The sequence below is a fragment of the Engraulis encrasicolus genome, chromosome 14 (assembly GCF_034702125.1).
Source record: "Engraulis encrasicolus isolate BLACKSEA-1 chromosome 14, IST_EnEncr_1.0, whole genome shotgun sequence".
In the NCBI taxonomy this organism is placed as follows: domain Eukaryota; kingdom Metazoa; phylum Chordata; class Actinopteri; order Clupeiformes; family Engraulidae; genus Engraulis; species Engraulis encrasicolus.
In genome coordinates this window covers 6,361,496-6,386,430 of record NC_085870.1, presented here as the reverse complement: position 1 = coordinate 6,386,430, position 24,935 = coordinate 6,361,496, and the positions used below count along the sequence as shown (strand labels likewise).

The following is a 24,935-nucleotide window of genomic DNA, read 5'->3' as shown; positions in this document are numbered from 1 at the left end:
TCCACATAATTTAAAACTCTTCAAACAATGTTAGTGCATCGCAGGCCCACTACTAAAACCCTTGGAGGCTACCATAAGGGGCTTAAGGCTGATTGTGTGTGTGTGTGTGTGTGTGTGTGTGTGTGTGTGTGTGTGTGTGTGTGTGTGTGTGTGTGTGTGTGTGTGTGTGAGCGTGTGCGTGTCTGTCTGTCTGTCTGTCTGTAGCCCTGGATATCATTAAGAACATTAAGACTAGAGACATGAGTATTTCTAACCAGCAGAGCCATCCGTTTTCAAGCAGTGCTACTGTAGTGTTATCAACCTCATACCGTATATTTTCATACCCTTCATACCCTTTCAGTGGTTCTTCAGCCTTTAAAAGGATGGAAAGCACCTCTGAATTCACTTCTGGAGGCATAACCCATAACTAATAATCAGTAAGTCAGTAAGGCCTATGGATGAGCGGGTTATCTCTTTGGTTTGAATGACAGAGGAACAGCCTAAAGCTCACTATTGCCTCTTTTCCACTGCCGATTTTCTGGTAGGCCTACAGCTCAACACAGCGCGACTCGGCCGCCATTTTTGCTCTTCAATTCAGCTGTGTCGTGCCCAATCGAAAAGCAAAAAGTGGGGGCTGAGTCCTGCTGTGTCGAGCTGATAGGCCCTACCAGAAAACCGGCAGTGGAAAAGAGGCATACGTAGTAGGGCTGCACAATTAATCGAAAAATAATCAAAATCGTGATAAAATAGTGAAATCGAACTCATGATTTTAATCGTGATTTAATCGTGGCAATAGTGACCTACTTTTGAGAGCGTCCTTGAAGCCAGAACATACTGACAGGCTGGTGTTTCTGGCCAGAAATCTGTCCACTTAAGTTTCATGCTATTGCCTTTACATAATTATTACAATTCAATTCATTTTATTTTGCTCATCCCGTATGTAATTCATTCTTGGTTATATTTCATCTTGTTATAATTTAAAAAAAAAAATCTGCAAAAATCAATAATCGTGATTAATAATCGTGATTAATAATCGTGATTATGATTTTGACCAAAATAATCGTGATTATGATTTTTTTCCATAATCGTGCAGCCCTAATACGTAGTATGTAATGGGATCTGGGCAAAAACTCAAGACTCCCAATTCTAGTAGATAACATGGTAGATACTTTTTGACTTACTTTAGTTACTTAACCCCATCACGCCATTCGGCGCATAGGGCAGCAACAAAGTCTCTCCATTGCGGTCTGTCTGTAGCCAAATTCTCGATGGTCCCCCAGCTTTGATGGTGCTGCTGGAGCTCCTTCTCAATGGTCCGGCGCCATGTCATCTTTGGCCTCCCTTTCTTCCTTTTGCCCTCTGGGGTCCAGTGCAGAGCGACTCTTGGAATTGCGTTGTTTTCCATTCTGAGTACATTCAGATACTTTTTGAGTTAAAAAAAAATGGCTGAGGGAAAATGTATTGTCCTCATGATTGAGCAGTTCAACTTATCTTGGTTGCGTTTTAAACATCATCTGTCCTGTGAGCTTTGTTTAAAAATCAGATTTTGAATGGAATACAGAGACACAGAACAGCTGAAAAATACAGATACTTTAATTTCACTGCAACTACACAGTAGTTGAATAATATTGTCTACTCATACACATGGTTTACTTTTGTTAAGACTGAGGACACAAGTTGAAAGACCATGTTACACACATTAAGTCATACATAGAGTTGTCACCATATGTGGATGCTATAATGCACTGTAAAGGTGATAGAAAGCATCACCGATTCGTTAAATACACATGATCTGACAACTTCCTCCAATGAAACCTCCTCTTTCCCACACCAAATGCAGACATTGGTAACGAAACATTGAGTAGTGAGCTCGTATTTCAACAGTCTCGACAAAGAGATTTATGCAGATACATTTCAGTTGCATGATGGACGGCATCCAAAAGCTAGGGCTGTTTTTTTTTTTCATTTAGTGCCTGCCGTTAACAGCAACGGCAAGGGCTAATGCTTTAAGCCTGATCAAAACCTATTAGTGAAATGCTGTTGAAAACACTGCTAATAGGAGCCCAATCAAAACGAATATGTGGCGTAAGATTAAGTGAATACTGGAGACATCCAATTAGTTTTCATGCCCACACAGTTGATGTTCCTATAGTCTCCTCAGTGTCCAAGTAGCTGTACATTTTCATTCATCTTTGTGGCAGTCACTGCCTAATCTCTGTGGTTTTTGTAATACGTTTTTTTAATTATTATTATTATTATTATTATTATTAGGGTCATTTAGTCTGACTGAAATGTATACTTTCAGGAGATCAATGCAAGGGGGGAGGAGTACCATACTATAAAGATTGCTGAGACACGTTGAGTTGTGTCCCTTGAGAAATCCGGAACATGCAAGCATATGGGCTGTTGAGCACAGCGCTGCACTTTAGAGCCCTGCTGTTCTTGCACGCATGCAATATTCCTGTCATGTGTCTGTGGATTAGGTTTGTTTCAGCATGTCCCTGAAAAAAAAAGATGTGTGCAGGAGAGAGGGTGCTTAAGAACTGTACATCTTAACCTGAACGAGGCAAAACTTAAAAGAGACATACTACAAAGTACAAATAACTCAAATGAGGGTTGTTTCTGAAACAACTGACTTATATTAATGTTTTTTTGAAGACGTAGTAGAAGAAAAAATGTCATGCAAAAAATAAAATGTTACCTAAATTAAGTGAAAGCATTTGTGCTCCTTCCATGGTGCTAGCTGTCTTTTCCCAGCTATTATCGTTTTTGAAGCCCGACATGGATTATGCCTCATTTTGTCAGGCGCTGGATAATTCATTTTTAGATTCAACATGCACTCTCTGTGTTGCCTTCACAAACACCATGGCCATGACCTCACTTAAAGGGACAGTATGCAGTTTAAGTCATTTGTTTTCAAAACGTATGCTGTCCATTCACAATTTTTGAAATCTTTTTAAGAAGTAATAAACTAATATTTACTACTCTGACCAAAGTATGTTTTTCAGCCATTAATGCCTACGGAATGACTGGTAATTCAAAATGGCAGACACGGAGAAGATCCACCCATTTGTGTATGAAACATGTGCATTATCAAGTCATAATGAAAACTTGGATTGTAACAAATATTCATAACCAGGATGATATTTGTGAATGGGCAGCATACATTCTGGAAATAAACTAATTACACTATCTACCTCCAAAGTTCATGAGATGGGAAACATAAGACATGTATTCTTTTCAGCTTCATACTGCTAGCACTTTCGGTAACATCAAGTACTTTTGAGAAGCCAGCTTTCTAGGTATACATTCTTCAATAGATTACAACCGCTCAATAGTCTACCCCCTCTTGGTTCCACCAATAAATAATATCCATTTATCCAATAATATTTATAATATCCATTCAAGTGTCCAAAAGTGCCCTTGTGTCCCGAAATGACTGGCCTCACAGTTTTTCTAAAAAATAAAATAAAAAATAAATAATAAATACTCAATATTTGAGGAAGCACATACCTTTAAATATGACAATAGTTGTCATTCTCAAACAACCTGTCATATAAGGCGCATACAACCTCAATCTTCAAATTACATGTTGGTAAGACTCACGCTGCATCTCAGTGATTTGACCTGAAGTGATTTGAATTGTGCAATTCCATTTGCTGTATGTCTATGGGCAATCTGCCATGAGCGACGCCAGTCACAATGTAATTGTGATTTGTGAAAGCTAATTGAATTGACTAAACATGTCTGGCAGAACCAGGATAATAACAATGCTTGTACCTACGTAGCATGGACAATAGACCATCATGAATGGCTACACTTTTAAGACTGTGCTGATGCTCTTGTAGTTTCGGAATAGATTACATAACCAGTGCCTGACATTCTGATTTGGCTTCTCTAGAATTCAGTTCATGTGTCGGATATACTCATTTGACATTTTATATACTGTATATGTTTATACTTCTATAATAATTTACTTTACTTCGTATATTTTGACAGAAGATACATAGGCTACGTAAGTATACCTTACACCAATTATGGACAGAAATAACACAGTTTTCTTTGAAAACCCTTCAGATACTTAAAGTAGGCCTACTTGGCTTGTCATGTCTACGCCTAGTCTTTGGCAGATCAGAGCAAATTCAGTCCACTTAGTGGATTGAGGGCCTGCAGAATAGACTGTAAGTAAAATGGACACCATTTAAAGTGCAGTACACAGCAATTCTACTAACTAGGTTATAATCTGTAATTTGTCCAAGTACATTTTTGTCGTGATTCTGACACAATGGTCAAGGAGATGTGATCTTGGAGAGAGTTGTAAAGGCAGAGAATTATTTACCATTACATGGGGCTATACTTTCCTACTTCGACAAAAATAAATAAATCTTCATGACGTTTTACTATGGTACATATTTGAGAGCGTTTAGCTACTTGGTTCATATATTACTCAGTTATACCGCGCTGTGGATAATCACGCCAATCAAAACACAGCATAATATCGACTACAGACAGGAGACCAGTTTTTTTTTTACCCAGATTACTAAACTGGCCTCTGAGGAAATTCACATCACAAGACATTGAATGGCAAGGGCCCATTTAACACGGACATATGAAATAGCCCATAAAGTACTGTAGAACCAGCAAACCCCTGGCAGTGTGCGTGTTAAGGCCTGTTTGAAGCTCGACTAGGTTTTTGACACAGAGCTCTTCTATGCTATCGTGGCTTCTTAGAAAGACTAGGAGACCATCACTGAGTGCCACTCAGCTCCCCAAGGAGGGTGAGACAAAAGACAAATGGCTTCTCAGACATAACTGAATGACACGCTTCACCTCAGGAGTTCCTCCTCGAGCGCTTGCTTGATGTTTGCAAAGTCACGTGATCAGTCACGCTGCCTTCAAGTCACCTCGAAGCAAGCACCTTCCCCATTGGTTTCTGCTCTCATTCAATGAGCTGCCCGGGAAGATGGTGGTCAGACTCAGCACACCTTTGTGTGTGTGTGTCAGGGTACATGGTATTATTGGCTCTGGCTCCAATCCTCACGTACTGTACAGTCCTTCCACAGGCCTTCACTCTTCGCTCTCCTCCTCCTCCGTCTTATTGCCCTTGCTCCAGCGCTGGAAGCAGTGGACGGTGGAGGCCAGGAAGAAGCTGGCCATGATGGCCACCACGGACACGGAGATGCCCGAGAAGATGATGATGAGCAGGTCGGTCAGGGTCAGGGTGACCTGGCACTCCCGGAAGCTGTCCTGGGACAGTTGGGTGAGGGGTACGCGGCGCCCTCCGTCCATGGGAAGCAGACACTCCAGGCCGTCCATGTCTGTAAAAAGAAAAAACACAGTAGACGTGTTCACATGACGCAATATCTGAGTGGAAGGTATGTCTATGGATCACTTTGCTTGATGAAGACCTGAAGGTCGAAACGTTGCTCGATTAAATACACAATAGACAAGCTTCTCTTTTCACTCGGATTTACCCTCATTGTCATGCACCTGGCCCATCGGGTGGGATGTGCACACATCTACTCCTCTGAACATGTCTATGGATACTTTCATCAGTCGGAACACTGATGATGTTCTAGACCCGAAGCGTTTGTCCCTTGTCTGTTGGTTTTATTTACTTTATTCGGCTTTGTTTAATACAGTTTTTGATTTTGCATTCAGCTCTTGTGTGCGACTCCTTTCTTTCTTTTCGCCATACTGTTCTTGGAATTACGCACCGAGCGAAACGCTCAGAAGAAGACATTGGTGCGGATGCCACCCCACCATTGCTATGGATACTTTCATTCACCCAGGTCATGATGGACTAAGTACAGTAGGAAACCCTTACATGCAGATCCTCTATTGTTTTTACCAAAATGGTAATGACCATGTCTTACCAATATTGCAATCATGTAATTGAGCTTTTTCAGCAAAAAGTGAGGAGCACAATTAGATGATCTATAATGCATGACTATATTCAGGGCCTTCATTTGGACTGATGTTGAGACCGGCTATATTGTATTTACATAGGCCTACTGAATACACACACATCATGACCTGGGTACAGACAGTACGTCTACAGCCTTCGTTTGCCCCAACTTTTCTGCTATGGAGCCAGACATGACTTAAGCTTCATAAAATCCCCATCGATGTCCCAGTCTGGCTTTGATTGTCTCTGTCGTCTCATTAATTCACTAGCTCCAGTTTTACACACAGGACATGGCACCAGCTGCCAAAACAAATTAGGACCAACTGCTCTTCGGATACTGAGAGTCTCCAAGAACAAGCCAAGACTGCTCAAGGTAAGAAAAACAACCCTGATAGATGGATGTCTGTGTGTGAGACACAACCTGCATCAGATAGAGATAAAGTCTTGTATGAACCAGGGAGCATTTAGGCTAGTCATGCCACCTTGAAAACGAGACTCACTAACTCAACAGAATAATTGGACACAGGGAGAAAGAAAGAAAAAAGCGAGGCATCACGTTACGGTTACACACACACACACACACACGACTGTTCCAGCTTCCATCTCACACTTTCAAGGTCACGTTCAAGGTCACGATCCAAGCTCTCTGGTAAGTAGCCGTGTGGGAAGCGCTGGATTAATTTCAAAATTGTTTGCGTGAGCACGGGAGGGCATGAATGCTCCATAATGAGAGGGACTTCCTGAAATAGACACGCCATCTATTTATGGCTCAGCTGTGTGTGTATGCGTGTGTGTGTGTCTGTGTATGTGTGCGTGTGTGTGTGTCTGTGTGCACGTGTTTGCGTTTGACGCGGGAAGCACCTTGACTAGAGCTGGCGACAGGAGGACACTGACTCGATAAATCAGAAGGGAAATCCTTTTAGTCCCTCAGTCGGAGCTGACGCGCTGTATATCACAGCCACCAGCACCTCAACAGGATGTGAATCTCGCCACAGCGAGAGGGAGGAATGACTTTCAAGGACAGACATTTTCTGCCATATGAGGAGGACACACACCAGACTTTGACAATTTTAAAGTCTTTATGTATTTATCCACAAACACCTATATATAAAAAGCATACATCAAAAATGCCATATTTTACACCTTAAATTAAAATGTTATGTTCTCTCAATCTCTTTTTTTTCTTTCTTCTTCTCCCTTTCTCCTTTTCTGCCCCATCTGTATTGTGCTTATGCTCTCTCTCTCTCTCTCTCTCTCTCTCTCTCTCTCTCTCCATAAGAGATAGCGGTTGCCTGGGAATAGGATCACTGCCACAACGGAGCAATTAGCAAACAGCCAGTAAATATTTTATGCACTGATGGCATCATCCGAGACACCAAGTTAGCCCTGCGACAGATCTGGCAAGATTACAGCCCGTAGTAATTTGCCGGCTTCCACACCTCTGCAAGCTGGAGAGACAGGAGAGGGAGAGAGAGAGAAAGATGGTGGGTGCTACCACTAAAGTAGCACAGCCAGCAGCTTGTAAAACCTCTTTATACTAGCTTGTTATGAGTTGCCATTGAGAAACACATTCAAATCACCGGCAGAGCAGGAGAAAACAGCAAGCCCAACACTGAAAAGAACAAGCAAATTTAAAGCGACTGCTCAAAAAAGAAGCCCGATCGGTCGCTTATAATAAGCGGACTTGGCAACACTGCAACCAGCAGCTTATAAAACCTCTTTATACTAGCTTGTTATCCTCCTCCTGGAGCAGATCGGAACAGTGTTGCCAGATGTACGATAACTATCATATTTTTGTACCATAATTTTGTCCATTTTGTGCTCTGTAAGATCAAAAAACATGATGTGCGATAATTTCAGAGTTGTCATTCAGTTCATTTAGATGCCTTGAAACAATTTGGGTCTTGTACGATCATTACCTCCCAAAAACGATACTTTTGAGGTTTTGGTGCGATAATTCAGCATTTTCCATCTGGCAACACTGGATCGGAAATGCAGCAGTGCAACTAAGACCATCTGCAATCTGACATACTGTTACAGAACTATAATAACAATATTATATTATATAAAAGAATTGTATTAGCTGAGAAGCTGTAAGAAGTGTCAGCTGTCGGTGCAGTTTTCTACTCTGGTAAGGGAGAATGTTGAGGCATGGAAGAAAAGAGTGAGAAGAAGAAGAAAAAACTGAAAGAAAAAAACTGCCAACCATTGGTTTGACATGTTGTTGGCTGATGTTGTTGGCGGTGCGTGCAGCTCCACACAGCGAGAGCTGCAGCTTCCACTCCCCAGACCGTGAGCCCTTGCGTGGAGGATGTTGCTATATTCAGGCACACCGTCGGGGAGAGAGAGAGAGAGTGCAGTGCACACGCAGAGAGTGTGGGATTTCTGCTTGTTAACACCATAGTAAAAAAAAAAACGGCGCTCACATCTGTGTCACAACGCCTCAGTTTTACAGCAACGTTAGCAACGTATATATATATATAGGCTTTCTTGGTTAGCCTCTTATGTAACGCCTCTTGCTTTGTCCTCTTAAATCAACACAGAAAAAAAACGCATCAGAGGGGCTTTCCTCTCTGTGTTTTCTGTGTTTGATGTCCAAGTACAGCTTGGAAGAAAAAAATAAGGATTGCAGGGGGGGTGGGGTGGTGGGGGTGCTGGGAAGGATTCTAGTAAAAGAGAGATCCAGTTAGTGGTGTACTGAAGGAATCCTCCACACAGAGCGTAGCCGTAGCGGTTAGCGTGCCTCTTTTGTGTGCACGCTGACATCCATCACACAAATGGCTGAGCATGGCATGGCAGGCCGACACCAAAGCCCTGTGACAGCTAGCGCGCAGCACTGCACTCATGCCGACCTACAGCACCGACCCGGAGGGCCCCCAGACAGTTAGACAGACATGCTCTCTTAGCCCTGCATGTGACAGCCAGGGAGGGAGGGGATGGCACTGCTGCATGCTGAGGCCAGTGTTGCCAGATTGGGCTGTTTCCCGCCCAATTGGGCTGCTTAGGATGACAGTGTGTGGGTAAAAATGGCATGTAGCAGAAAAACCTGCCCCAATTTTTGCCATAGAAATCAATAGAATTGTGCGGGATTTTGTGCTTCTAGGCGGGTTTTGAGCATTTTTTGGGCTGGAAATCATCAACCTCATCTGGCAACCCTGGCTGAGGCTGGAACTAAGCTGTAGCCGGCGCTCGTCTTTTTACATGCCTGCTTTGAGCCGTGGCATGGACACTTACTTCAGGAAATGAGAAACGGAGAGACAGAGGTAGTAGGAGCAAGTGTAGGAGCAAGTGTGTGGTGGAGGAGGGGAGCAAGAGGGGGAGACAGGATGTCAGTGTTGCCAGATTGGGCGGGTGCCCGCCCAATTGGGCTACTTGGGATGAGCGTCGACGGGCAAAAACGGGAAAAATTGGCCATTTGGCGGTTTTTTAAGCCGTTTTGGGCCCATAGAAGTCAATGTAATTTGTTGAATTTGGGCGGAATTTAGCGCATTTTGGCGGTTTTTGAGAACCTTTTGGGCGGGATTTGGTCAGACACATCTGGCAACACTGCAGGATGTGTGAGAGGTTTGGAAAGTGGGAAAGACAACGGTAAGAGAGACAAGAGAGAAGGCAATTACATGTAGGCTTAAAGTGTAAAGGGCTGAATAAGAGAAAAGACGAGGCCAAGTGGATGGGTATTGGGAGAATTAGGGGGAGATCAGCTCTGAAGAGTGCAATGGAGACAGAGGAGGGAGAGGAGGGAGAGGAAGAGACAAGAGAGAGAGAGAGAGATACAGTGATACAGAGATAGACATTCAGAGATAAATGAAATAGTTTAGTAGTGAGACAAAAATTGTCAGGTCAGATGCTGCCAGAGGATACATTTGATGTAACTCGTGGGGAGTGTCGCTGACACTACTGATATTGACCTTTGACCCTAAGCACCCCCTGACATCACATCTGGCAGCTGATTCCATTAGACAAGCCACTGAGCATCTAAGTTTACAGGTCAGTCAGTTCATGTCTGTGCTGAAATAACAGGAGGTTTACTGTCGGCTACAATGACATGCCAAAACCACAAGTGGTCTGCAGAGATCCAAGTAGCTTATTTACTTGTAGATGTATTACGACTGTGTACTGTACAACAGCAAAAATTAAAATGTAAAAATTTGAAAAAAGTTCCATCAGATCATAATATACAGTATTTTACAACCATAAAATACATTGTTCTTTCACATTTGATACCACAATGTTCAACACTTAGAATGTTGCTTTCTGTCATCCAACTTAAGAAATGCAGAAACAGAACAAGTAAATGTGAGGTGAATCCGAGCACAGCACAGCAGCTTGGACAAATTCACATAGGCCTACATACAGTATATGGTGATAATCATGTTTATCCAACCACACACAGATGTACACATGCACAGAGACATGCAGAAACATGAGGTTGCGACTTTGCTGATGTAAATCCGATACGTTAACTTGCAGGTGGGCTTGGAGAGGAGGCTCACGGGAGGTAGGCGGATGCCAACAGATATCAGGAAAGCACACAGGCGAGGATGAAGAGGAGCTCTGCTAAAAAAGTAGCACAGGCACTTAGCCATGCAGCAGAGCAGAACTGCAGCAGCTCACAGCCAGGGGCGAAGCTATGGTGGGGGGGGGCGAGCAGGGCATTTGCCCCGGGGCCCAGGGCCCTCCTGCATTGGTGGTGGGGGCCCTATTGTGACCTTGGCAGGACCTATTGGTGGGGCCTATCAGTGTCTTGCCCTGGGGCCCTGTCTAAAATTTTTCTGCCACTGCTCACAACAGACACAATATGCTCTAGTCTCAGCTTGTTACATACAGGAGGATAGAGGAAAGAGGAGACTGGAACAAAGCTATTCTCTCTAACAGAGTTTGCAATGCTACAATACAATACAATACAATTCAATACCACTATACACTACCACTGTGAACTGTTAGTGGAAATGTAGCAACCAATATTAACAATATAAACTAAAATGTCCAATCCACTTCCAGTTGACCAAATAAACTGGGTGTTTTTGTTTAGGAAAAAAGTTACATTCTACATTCTTTCATGAATAAAGGCCAATCATTACTAATAATACCAATTTTTCATGCCCAATTAGCAAACGCTTTCTTTGGCAAAATCCCAGTTTCCACATGTTCTTGTGGCGTTTAGTTAGCGCTGTGCATTAAACGTGTCACAGATCATGACCTACAAATATGTTCTGGCCATTCCGGTCCCATTAACAACATGGGTTTCTGGGGGCCATTCTGAAACTCCCTCGCATGCCGCGCCATGCGAAGTGCAGCAAACATGTTTGCTTTCAGCTGGTAAGATTAATGAGTTTCCATTTGCATGCATGACACACAGCATGGCCTATGAAGAGAGCTCTTGGCCACGGTCAGCACCACTCGAAGCCCCTGTCTGAGGGTGGAGAAGATGGGCTTTTTATTGGCACTCTGCTGCACCACCACCACCACCTCCACTCCACCACTGTCCCAGCCCCTGCCCTTTTGATGCACACGCTGCCTCACGCTGGTTGCTGAAGCTAGGCTTGCTTAACATATGCCAGGGCTTGAGTCATTAGCTGGCCCCATCTGCTTAGGGGGCATGGCAAAGGACAGACCCATATTGCTCAAGCATGGAATAAATCAATAGCTCCCACATCAGGTACTGCGTGCGTGGCTGACCTACACTATCTGTGACCTGCTTTAAGAGTCTTTTTTCAGTGATTTATTGGTGACTCTATGTACTGTTCTTGTTTATGTTCAAGTGGGTTGTATTTTTATACACACTATGGTTATCTTTTTGCGATGCAGAAGGTGGTCTAGATGGAGACATTGATTAAAGGGACTTGGACGACCAATTAGACTAACCAGACAAGTGGGTTTTAATGAGATACATCGCAGTGTGAGGTTATTAACTGCACTTCAACAACATCCCCATTTCCCCCAGGACATCAACTACGCCTTGTAAACAGTGGTGTAGTCTACGTAAAACGCGGGTATACGGAGTATACCCACTTCTAAATTTCAGGGATTTCAGTATACCCACTTAAAATGGATTGATCCATTGTTTTGAATAGCACAAATATATACAGTATACCCACTTCAAAAAAAAAAATCTGAAATATACAGTATACCCACCGTAAAAAAGTAGACTACACCACTGCTTGTAAGATCACTGTTGTAGACGGCCAATCAGCCAAGACAAGTCAGAGTAGAATTAATTTTTTCACATGGAGCATGTTCTCCTTTGTAGACGTAGGCTACCGTAGTGCTGATCAGTGTGGCAAAAAAAAAAATCAGTCAAATAATAGTTGCTATTGGCTCGCTGAAAATTCGCTAGAAGTCGCTAGATGAGGTCATGAAGTTACGTATGACGTCACAGCGTCACGCACGGCACGCTGATCTGTAGAAAATGTGCCTACGCTCATAATACAAATTGGCAGTGCTACCTACTTTTTGGAGATCAGAGATAATCTGCAGCCCCGCTTAACCGTGGGAAAATCTTCTGACGGCGGCGCAGAGTTACATTTATGTCGAAAAACAATGATTTTGTCACTGAAAGGCACATTTTTAAATGTGACCAGATGCACCAAAAAGTCGCCAAAGGCACTAGGTGATGTTTTTAGTCGCCAGGGATGGCAAAAAGTCGCTAAATGGCAACACTGGTGCTGAGAGTTGTACTATAGCTAAAATATGATGATCTGTGGTAAGCAATAGGCCTATGTATGATGGGAATCTACAGTCCCTCTGATGCTTTACTGAATCAGATGATGCAGAGGAGTCAGTTAATAAATCCACCTCCACAGCTTGCTCAGTTGAAGCTGCTAGATGATTTGGAATGCAAGTGTATTACTGGATTGTAGCGAATACTGGCTTTTCCATAATAAAAACAATTTGGTAGCACTTCACTTGACGCCAGTGTCATAAGCATGTCATTACAGTGTCATTACATGTCATAGATAAGTCATAAACATTATGCCCATGTCATAAACATTTCATGACTGTTGGCCATAAGTGACATTCGATTATGGCAAAGACAACCTTGGACTGCCTTTGCTATAACCTAATGTCACTTAATGCCAACAGTCATAACATGTTTATGACATGGACATAATGTTTATGACACGTGCATAACTGTGACACTGTAATGACAAGTAAAGTGTTACCAACGATTTTACAGTTTCTGGGGTTCTTTGCAGGTGTACTACACTGTCATCAAAGGTCTTCATGTCTATATGCTCCAAGATATTCTTTCAGCCAAAGATCTGGGTATGGCAAAAGAAGTGGGGTCTGAGCCTTTCTCTTAGCCCGTACCCGGAGTGTTAAAAAGGCACACACGTCATCACTTCTAAACCGTCTGTGTCAGCCCCTGACACCAGACAAAACAGCCGTGACAGCAGCAGCTGATATTATTCTGCCCCGGCGTCACGAGGCCAAGCAGAGAGGCGCTGTTAACACCTCAGCTGAGATGTAACGAGAGCAGTGTGGCCTGACAAGTGCACCACACTGTGTTGATAACACCTTCACAAAATTATTCCGAGAAGTATATACGTAGGAGATGAGATATGAGACAATGGCATGTGACTCGCCTTCAGGGTCATAGCTCTATTACTCTCATAATGTGTGTGAGTCATCGTAACAGTCATTGAAAAGACTATACTACAATTGTACAGTGTTGCCAGATGTGTCTGACCAAATCCCACCCAAAAGGTTCTTAACCCTGTGAAACCTGAACCATGAAAGCAATGAGAGAAAATTCTAATTTTTTGGAATTTGCTTCAATATTGGTCCCTTATAAGAAATGTAAAAAAAAAAATCAAAATTTTGTTAAAGTCGCTGAGATATTTGATGCATCATATATGATGCATCAGGCTTTTAATGAATGAAAATTCCAATTTCATGACCATTGAAAAATGACTTTTAATGCCTTTACAACTTTTTTTTAATTTAAAAAAGTTGTCAGACAATTTAATTTGAGGATTATCTTTAAATATTTAGTGAGATCCTGCCATTTTTTTAAGCCATCCTTGTTTTAGCAGGACCATATTTTACATTTCCCACAGCCTGGTTGGGTAATTTTTTAAAATCTATGTAAAAACATAGCTGATCGAATGCTCAACAACCTATTTATGAGTGTAATATAGATCATTATTCATTTTTGATGTGTAATTTGAATATATGGGTCCATTACTACAATTGGACCATTTCTCCATTCACTTCAATGCATTTTTTACGAGATCATAATTTCAACATTTTGCATTACATTTTCAAAATTGCAAGTAAAACCTGTTTCTTAAGGCAATATCTTTGTCTTGAAGTAAAACAACTTGTGTGTTTTGTTAAACGATCGTCGTGGTGTGCTTTGTAAGTTTCCCTATGGAGCAAATGCATTGATGGCTGACTTCCTGCCACCGCCGGATGGTGCTTATATGTCTCATCAGTTTTAGCACGATCTCTCTGCAACACGGTGTAAAAATATAAACTCTTCCTTGCTTAATTGCACAAAGCAAGTGTTCAAATTAAAGGATGTAGAGTTATATTTCGGAAATTTGTACACAAACCTTATGCAATTTGACGAAATCTCAGCGTCGGTCAGGGAAACCGCTTCTACCCCATTTTCCTGTTTTTCGCCGAGCTGTGGTCAACTTGTTGTCGACCGCTGCTCTCTTGTGGCGGTTTCCGTGTACTGCAGGACGTTTGGAAATGACACGCAGGATGTTTTTCAGATCGATTTTTTTTGTGTCAGCGTGGAGAGGGCTTTGAATTTGATGAGACATATATGATGCATCCGGCGCGATAGGGTTAAAAACTGCCAAAATGCGCTAAATTCCGCCCAAATTCAACAAATTACATTGACTTCTATGGGCCCCAAGTCGCTGAAAAAAAAACGCAGACGCTCATCCCAAGTAGCCCAATTGGGTGGGGGTGGGGGTGGGCACCAATTGGGTGGCCACCCACCACATTACAACTCGATCTTTGCCATTCTAAAGCAAATTAATAACAGGGGCCACGTCTTTACAGATTGAATGAGTAACTTGGTGAATGATGTAGTACTGTACCACTCATTACAATCTGCATAGTTACCAGTTTCATGCACATTTGCCAAATATAGTCATTGACTCTATAGACAAGTAGACATTGGCTCTGGTTTCTCATGTTTCTTGGTCCCCGAAGGTCCAAGATGGTGTCTATCTGTTTGTCCGCAGTGTGTTTTAGTCGTCTGCAAGGGAAACCAAACAGTTTCTGTACACTAAAAACAAAGGAAATACGCCCTCCGCGCTTCTAATTTGACAATCCGGTGCAACCAGAGCAGGACTAAATCATAAGTGGGGACTCTGATGAAGACGCATGTCGAAACGTTAGTCTTACTGCACTGAAAAAATAAAATAACAGAAAATAGACATCCGTGTGGAACCAGATTCTTTTCCCTTTGCACACAGTCTCTGTACACTCTTTGGCAAACACGACACGCACACACGCAGGCATGCGCACATACACAGTATGCCAGGGGGGCAGGTTGCAATCTATGATTAATCTTGTTATTACCTGTGTCCACTAGAAAGACTAGAAAGAGTAAAACAATATCCTACCACCACCTCCGTGATAGATACACAAGCCATGTGTTGACTTTGTTTTTGTGTCTGACTGTTCAGTGAGCAGCTACAGTACCATACTGTGCAAAGAGTAGCGGTATTTAATTCTCTGTTGGGTTTCAAGTGTAAATCTTTTTGACCCCGATGGACATGCCATTTTAACAAGGGTGGACTGTCTTTATGGCTTTACTGTGTGTGTGTGTGTGTGTGTGTGTGTGTGTGTGTGTGTGTGTGTGTGTGTGTGTGTGTGTGTGTGTGTGTGTTTGGACAGCAGTATATGAGATTAAACCAGCTGTGTACCCAGCAACAGATTAGTCTGAACTAAAACGTCTATATCACAGAGAAAGGTCACAGGCGTCACCCCTTGCCTCCAACTCTGTTATGTAATGTGATTATCAGTCTTGTCCTGGGATGCTTTCTCAAACACCTTTTTTTTTCATCCTTTTCAAACCCCACCATCAGCCAGTGTCACAACAACTCATTGTGTTTCTCCATGGGAGGCCTAGCCGCGCTCTCCCTAAAGACGTAACACCTTCGGCATTCCTTCTAGTCGGGCCAAGCGCAATGTAAATATTGTTTCTGATCTCCAGAAAAATCGGGAACTCCACCTACTTTGTCGAAAACCAGTCAACCACTAGCAAACCTAGGAAGGCGTGCCAACCATGCCGTATGGTCAGACTAAAGCTGGGCTTACACTGTGCGACTTTTGCCCCGATTTGGCACTCGCACGACTTTTTGAGAGTCGGGCCGATTTCTTGCTCAATCACAGTCAATCGTGAGTCTCGCATCGTGCAGTGTACATGGGGTAACGACAAGCGATTTCGCCTGACGATCGTGCAATCGCAGGGTCGCAAGAAAATCAAAATGGTTTGAAATTCTGGTCGTGGCTCGTGCGTAAATCGCACAGTTAAAGCAGTGCTACGACCCGATTTGACACTTCACATGCACAAATTAATAGGGCCGTGCGATTCGCTGTTGAGCGCAACCTCATCTCCACCTCAGGTGCGCATGTTCCCTCCTCTGCAGACCGGGGAAACATGCCTGTCGCGTCGTACGGTGAAAGCATTTCGCTCGCATCCGACTGTCGGCTCGTGTAGTGTGGGGACGTGAGTCGTGAGTCGTGAACTTTTAAACAGTGAAATTCCATCGTGCAGTGTGAGCAGAAGCTCAAGACCCACGAGTGAAAATATCGCACAGTGTATGCCCGGCTTTAGTCTCGGAAGAGATTTGAAAGTCGATGACAATCAGGCTATGGGAGGCCTAGAGTTGTCTTGTTTTTCACACCACAACTTCCATTTGTTGTGTCTGCATGGACTGTTTGCTTTGGCCGTGCAGGAGCGGTTTACTCAAAGAACCCCAACAACAACAAGACATCTGAGCACGACGGTGGCAAGAAGAACTGCCGCCTGCGACCGCGCTGCGTTAATGTCCTTCGCCGTCTACGACTAACGCGGACACGCACAGAGGATCATCGCAGGCACTGCTCCGATGTCCCACGGCGAGGACAAGACAGGACAGGACGACTGATCCAGGAGGGCTCCGGTGGCAAGATGGCTGACAGTCCTCTGTCTAACATGTGTCAACCTCTAACCTGGCAGACACCCGAGCCTCCCTTGGCCCTCGCCAGACACCCTTCACCTTCCTCCCTGGGCCCATAATCAAGCGTTCGGGAAATGTGAGCATTTTCCTCCCAGACGGAGAACACCAGGGCCGGAGCTATAGGGAGGGCGAGCAGGGCATTTGCCCCTGGGCCCAGGGCACTCTTGCATTGGTGGTGGGGGCCCAATTGTGATCTTGTCAGGTCATATAGGGGGCCCGAAAAGTTGTTCCGCCACTGGAGAACACACTAGAGAGCCGAATAGAGGGCTCTACTTGTACGTGTATGTGATCTGTATGTGTGTCTTTTGTTGCTTTGCTTGTCCCGTATGTTCGTCTGTCGAAAATGGCCCATGACATCATATCGGTCACATGATTCTTTGGCTTACATTGCATAATTGAGGTGTAGAGAACCATCTTGATGTGCTGAATTTGTTATTATGTAAAAAACAATGTCCTTGTGGTGGTAAGAAAGGGAAAGCAGGGGGGCAAAAACAGAGCAGTGAGATCAGCAGCATGCTGCATATGGATGCGTGCTCTTTGAGTGCCCCACTTCTCTGTGACATATTTCCATGCTTGAGCTGTGGCATCTTTGTAACCTCAAACTGTGAAGAGGATCCTGGTTTTCTGAATGCAAATGAGAACAGGAGCATGTGTACACTTTTGCTGAACTGTTACAAACCAGTGCATAATTTAATATGTAATGTAGTCTGTACAGTGACATTTTTGTCATATCGATTGTCCATAGAAAAAAGTTTTGCCTTTAACCTTTTTATGAGATGGAAGAATTTAAGAAACGTGTCTGCCCTTACCAATGTTCAGAGCAAGGTCAGTTTGCTTTTCTCCTGCACTGTAAAAAATGCCTGTTGAAATTACGGCAAAAAACTGTCAAATTGCAACAGTCAGTGACCGTAAAATGTAAAACAGTTTATCTCTGTACTAAATATGGCAAGCCACTATTTAGTCAAAAAGGGGTACATAACTTTATTTTTGACAGGTGTCATATGTAGAAAATACTGGACTGTTCTCTGTAAACAAAGATATTGGAAAATACCGTTAAGTGAGATGAAGTAGTCAAGAAACGGTACATGACTTTATTTTTCACTGGTGTACACATATGTACACAGCAAATTTGCCAGAGTTCGATTGATCAGAGTTAGACTGGTGTTCAGCCAAAATCTAAACATCAAGAGTTGCAGCAACACTACAGAGTGTTATTTGACTCCTCTGGATCCGAGTTGTTGAGCTAAGAGAGCTAGAGAGTTAATGTTTAACTCCCTTGAGAGTTATGAAAAACATGCCTCCCCAATTTTCAAATGTTTTGGCAACATGAGCAGCCATTTTTGTTGAGTCCCCTATAAGTGAACCAAACTCAATCCTCTGTTAGTGAACCAAATTGTGAACCAACAGACAAAGAACTCTGTTCTGCTTTTCTTGACATTGTGTATACTACAAAAAGTAGGTGCTCTTTCTGGTCGTGTTAGGCGTTTTGTCCTCTTTTAGTCCAATAGATCTCTTGTGATTGCACTTGTTCCAGGTGTAACTTGTCAAACCACTGATAGGCTGGTTGTAACAGGCAGAGTTTGATGTCAACACGCTATTTGATTAGTAGCCATCAATGAGTATTAACTTAGAGTACAACCCTCTGCATGTGTTGTAGTTCATCCTGCGAAAAATTCTCCACCGCAATAATTTTTTCCCTTATTGGACTTTGAGGCTTTGCCATCAGAGTTTTCGATTGAGAGGCAAATTGACACGGTAAACCTCTTCAAAATTCAGAATATCTTTTTTTGCATTCCTCCTACCCAACAGAAAGCAATGGAGGTTATAATGAATTGAATATTAATTACTCCACAGAAAACATATTGTCTGTCTGCTTGGCTCCAGGTGCCTCCACGTTGTAGATTTGACAACAATGAAGCTGGCAACTGAATAAACTGTGCAACAGTTAAGGACTGCAAATGGCAACAGTTTGCACATTTTGCAGTAATTCACTGTAACTTATTATTTCTCCGGTAACAGCCTACAGTTTAGCCTCATTTAATGTGTAAAATATACCTATAGGCTAGTATAATCTGAAAAAGTCTACCTGGGACAGTAATCCCTTGAGCTCTTAGAAGTAGCCCAGTCTATTTGAAACTGTCATTCTACCCCATCCGAATCAATCTATCAATCAATTCCTGACCTCACCTGAGTGCTAAGGGCTGTCATGCAATGATTAACTTACTGCCTGCACCTGCCAAATGCTTCATCACTCGGGTCACATGGTTCACTTGAACATGTATTTAAACAGGGACTGTTGCATTGTACTGCTCACTGGTTGCTAGCTAGCTAGCTGGCTGGCTGGCTGTAAGGCCGGCTGCTGGCCTGCCCTCACCTGGCCGGCCCGGCTAGCAGGTCACGTTGTAAGGGTGGCTGCATGGTGGCTTGCTAACTAGCTTGTTTGTTAGCTTGCTTGCCCCGCTAGCTTTGGCCTTCATTTTCCTTAAGGTTATTTTCAGGCCTTTTTTAAATAAAGAATGGATTTGCATACCCTTTATTGATGATATTAGACTGGTTCACCTGCCTGCACTAGACAACCTGGCAATTGGGCATTTATTTAGGTATCTAATTAAGTTGATGTTTATTGGACTCCAATGAGTAGAATCAGTCTAATCAGTTGTCTGTGATTGCAACTCTATAATTGGACTCACCTGAGTATAATCAGTCCAATCAGTTGTCTGATTGTAACTCTATAATTGAACTCACCTGAGTATAATCTGTCCAATCTGTTTTGGCAAACACTGCTGCCATAATTTTACCGTAAAATGTAAAAAAAATAATACCGTTATTTATTTAACGGTAGGCTTTGGCAACCACTGCTGCCATAATCTTACCGTAAAATGTAAAAAGGAAATATACCGTTATTTGTTTAAAGGTAGACTTTGGCAACCACTGCTGCCAGCAATTTTCCGTAAAAACAACAGTTCTTTTTTTACTGTGTGGCTGTCCAAACATATCTTTCGAACATAACCTTTATTCCGGTGTGGCAGTCATTTCCGACCTCATTGTGCCCAGTGCAGGCTGTCTTAATTGGACCGACTACTACTGACTTGTTGCAGTTGCAGTTTTCCCATCTCCATTACGGCTAAAAAGCCCACCTCGCTCAGACACAATTGGATGGGGAGACAGTGAGACTTATGGGGAGAGACAGCCATTCAGACAGCCTTTCAGGGGGTGGGGGGGGGTGCACCGGTGGCAGGGCCAGCCCTCCAGCTGCAGCAGTAGCCCTGACTGCACTACTCCACGCACTGCTGGACTGTGACCGAAAAGTGGCCCGGGCATTTTTGGCATAGACTGGCCTCCGAACACACACATGCCACTTTCATACTATATCTTGACTTGGCTGAATCTACTGTTTATATTATCGATGGACCAATGGGCCTCCCCCTTCTGAATTGTGGGCCAATCCCAGGAAAACAACAACAACAGCAGTATCGGCCCCTGGGTACTGTCGACCCACCGGGAAAATGCCCTGTATGCCAGATTACCAGTCCACCCCTGACTCCACACATCAACTCCTGCCGAGGGGGTGGGGGGGGTAACAATCAGGGTGATTGTCAGGAGGGGGGAGAAGGGAGCGCCTGGGTGAGGCAGGGGCTAGGCCCCCTCATCTGTCCCCTCAGCTCCTGACTGTTGCTCTGATTGATTGATCGAGCTCCCTGGCTGGCGAACTCAGGCAGCTATTGGAAACTTCTCACTGCCGCTCGCCTCACTCGCTCCCTCCAGTCCCCACTCACTTCTCTCTACCGTCTAATAGCAGACCGGCATCTGCAATTGAGATTGATTCAAGTATTGACCAGTCAGCAGCATGAACAAGAGTTGTGTGAGAACAGGTGGTTTTAAGTGCACAATAAAAGGGCTAGAGCATCGGCGTTTACTGTGTGACCAGTGATTCATTATCTGAAGGCTGTGTAAATCTTTTTTGGTCTCAATGGATGTGGGTATTTAGGATTGTTTTTTTTTTTACTCTTGTTGCACACTGAAGAAGGCACACGCCGAAACGCGTCTATGCAATTAAAAACACTACTATGCAAAGTGCGGCCTCCTTCTTGAAACATTGGTCTCAATGGACACATCACCCATGACAGCAAGACAGCCATTGTTACTAGTAATAAGATATGCTTTGGAATTAATTGTTATTAGTGACATTTTGCTAAATATTTTCATACACGTCTTAGTGGTAGATGTGAGTGGTACAGTATTGAACCTGATCAAAATCACTTCTTTCTTCATTTAAGATATACTGCACAAGACATGATTTTCTTAATCTTGATCTTAAAGGGGCTCCAGGTAGGATTAAATGTTTAATTAATCACTGTCCCGAGTCAGTCGATGGTTATGTGAATCGTTCGTAAGTGAATGATGACTCTCACGGCCACTTCCACGGTCCGCTGTCAGAAAACCCCAAATGCAACGTTTTGACAGAGTGGTCTGAAGGAGTGTCGTGGGAAACACTTTTCATACAAAAAAATCGCTTTACATACCGTATTCAGATTCGTATCAACTGCTGGCATTCTGTGATGAAAAACATTCTCAGAGCTAGTTTATTTGAACAGCATTTTTTCATTACGGTGTAGATTTTGAGACAGACATGCCATGGGCACAGCGCAAACGACGTCATCCTACCTTGTGCCCCTTTAATCTTAATCTTAATTTCTTACAGAATTTCTGATCTTCAGTGTGCGAACTAACCGACAACAGATCAGAACGATTAGATTGTGTCCCTTCTGTTAAAATATAGCTATAGACAGATAGACCTACACTGTACCAAATAGCTGTTTATTTACGGAAATTCTGCAACAGCATTCTACTGCTTTTCGAAAAAACAGACAACTACTGTGAAAATATTACTTTGAGTCACATATTGAGCATAAACAGTAAGTACTGCACAATAGCAGTATTCGCCGTTGTGGAAAAAACTAGAGATGCACCGGATCCTGATTTTTAGGATCCTGCCGGATACCAGATCCACTGAATAAGATCCTGCCGGATCCGGAACCGGATACCGGATCCTACAAAAGGTTTGAAACATATAGTCTACTCGCACACGTGGGCCCTTTTTATTACGTTGGCGCAAACTATTGTTTAGACTCATTGGCTTATTGCCACACTGCCTTCAATAGCCGCTTCCAAAGGGATTTCACTCCATGCAGTGATTGGGGTTGTGAAAGACTGAAAAGCCTAGGCTAGACATGCACCAGACCCTGATTTTTAGGTAACATGCCGGATACCGGATCCACTGCTTAAGATCCTGCCGGACCCGGACCCTGTGAAAAACTCTATTATCCTTACGGATCCGGATCCGGAACGGGAACCGGATCCGGTGCATCTAAAATAACAAGTTATTTTAGGCAGCACCATTGAAACCCATTCATCCTCCACTTGTCCGTGATCACCATCAAACTTCAATACCACCTGAAGAACTGAAGTCATTCTGACTGGTTAAAGATTATCTGATACTATCAAGCATGATGAAACAATTTCTAAGGAAACTGCAATACTTAAAAAGTGCTTGATGCAGCAAAGTGTGAGTAGCACATGCATTTTGATAGTGATGAAAGTGTGAATGGCTGAAACATTTTAAGAACTTGTAACACTCTTGCAACAAGCAGCCCCATCTAAACCAATCTGCAAATCATTGCCTGGCCTCACCTGAGTAGGGCTGTTATGCCATTATTCAATTACGGGCGTCACCTGCCAAGGGCCTGATGACTCTGGTCACATGGTACTCTTGCACCTGTATATAAATCTGGACTATCAACACTTCAGTTGCTTGCCTGCCTGCTGGCTGGCCTGCATGGCACAGCATAGCACTTGTTTGCCTACAAGCTTGCCTACAAGCTTGCTTACATGCTTGCACACTTTCCTCTTTGTGAAAGCTTGCTGTATGTGGCATCATTTGTGGCATTGTGGCATATAATGTGCCTGCTGCAAATTGGGCATTGCTTTGAGAGCTAGCTTGTAGTGCTGCTTGTTTGCTGTGCTACTTGGTGCAAAATAATTTTTTAAAGACTGACCAATGCTATATTCATCATTGGCTCATCAAGAGATACAGTAAAAAGCCCACCTTGCACACTATCATTGTAACATAGCACTGCGTACTCTGACATTTTGTTCATGCCCACACTTTCAAAGGACCACCGCAAACCATTTTCTCAATACAGCATTGCGCCATAGTATCATGCTCAAGGCACTCCAGTCATGGTGAACGATGGGAGGGTGGGGTGGTAACATGGCCAGGGTACCACAGTTATGGAGAATGATGGGTGGGGTGGGAAGTTGCCATGGCCATATTCATGAATACAACTATGACCCAGTATTTGCCTGTCATCACACAGTACAATTCAACTTTTTAACTGATATGTACTGTTATTTTTCTGTAGAGTACTGTTATTTAACAGTTCAATTGCTGCTGAAAAAATGTTATATACTGTGATACATTAAACAGCAATGAGCTGTATTTGATTTTTGGTGTGAAATAACAGTAGAATTACAGGTAAATATAATTGCCAGTAACTGCCGTTATTTTGCAGGGAAATTTTCTTAGAGTGTACACTTGGCTGCTATTTACTGCAAATATTGTTTCATTTTCATCCATTCTGACGTAGCACCCATCATCCCCCCACAAAAAATGTGTTGGGAAGGAAACCAGTGTGGCTCTTGCATGTGCGTGACATACTGAGACAGCATGCAGACATAAGAGGAGGAAGAGGAGAAGCAGCACCATGCGGAACGGAGAAAGGGAGGGCTGCATCATCACAGATGGAAGCCATGAGGTCCACATGCCCGCCCGCCGTGGAGTGATGAGAGTAACTGTGACAGCTATGGCCTAAGATGACTCATAGAAAGCATGAGGGGTTTTCCATATTCGATAGGGGGGATTCAATGACATCACGGTCACATGATGCTTCCATGAGCCACTCTTCATGGACAAGGAGATGCAACAACAACAACAACAACATGCCTGCAGCGCTTTATGGTTGGAAACCATCTCTAATGCTAAAAACAGCATACTCCAGTACATGTATGTGTACATGGAGGACATGGAAGAACAAGAAAGGAGAGGAGATACGAAGAGGAAAGACACTGAGGAATGTTTATCTTGTAAGTAAGAGAGTCTGTTGGTCTTTCAGAGCGAGCCGGCTGCCAACGACGCTGTCCCGGCAACACCTGCTGCTTTCAGATAAAATGCCCCTGTCAGACTCACCCCTTTTGACCACCATGCTTGCTACATCAACACAGAGAGAGAGAGAGAGAGAGAGGAGGGGGGAGGGAGAGATAGCTAAGAGCTTCATATTCAGAGACCATATTCACAACTCTTCAAGCAATACATTTGTCTTTTCTCTTAGGCACACATACACACAGTTTTGCACGGCACTTAAAATGCAATTTAGGACCTGTTTCTTCCCAAATTAACCGCCACCGTGTGATATGATTATTTACCTCAAATCCTGCCCTGAAGGGAGCAGTTTGCCTTTTTTGTTTTGAAGCAAAAATTCTTCCTCTGGCAAGGGCATGCAAACGCGTCTTGTTTTGTTTGTCTCACCATGTAATTTCATGGATGAATTAGTGCTCAATGGACACAATAATAAATCCATAACAAACCCTCCCAAAGCAGTATTAGGTCGCATGTCTATCAACCACAGAGGAGAGAGGTGAGATTCATACAAAATACATGACTCCTCTCTCTCTCTCTCTCTCTCTCTCTCTCTCTCTCTCTCTATCTCTCTCTCTCTCTCTCTCAGAATAGGCCAACTGCGGGCTTAATGCTTCATTGCCCAGGGTCAGAGGAGTCTCAGTGGGGTAGGCTATCGGTATTC

General features: G+C 43.3%; 1 protein-coding gene across 1 annotated transcript in view; it reads right to left on the bottom strand.

Moving 5' to 3' along the window:
• Positions 1-4,041: 4,041 nt before the first annotated feature.
• Positions 4,042-24,935, bottom strand: part of lrrc38b (leucine rich repeat containing 38b) — a 33,159-nt gene continuing 12,265 nt past the window's right edge. Inside the window, exon 2 of the mRNA XM_063216312.1 lies at positions 4,042-5,297. Coding sequence (XP_063072382.1) covers positions 5,047-5,297 — 251 coding nt within the window. The 3' untranslated portion in view covers positions 4,042-5,046. The remainder of the gene's footprint in view (positions 5,298-24,935) is intronic.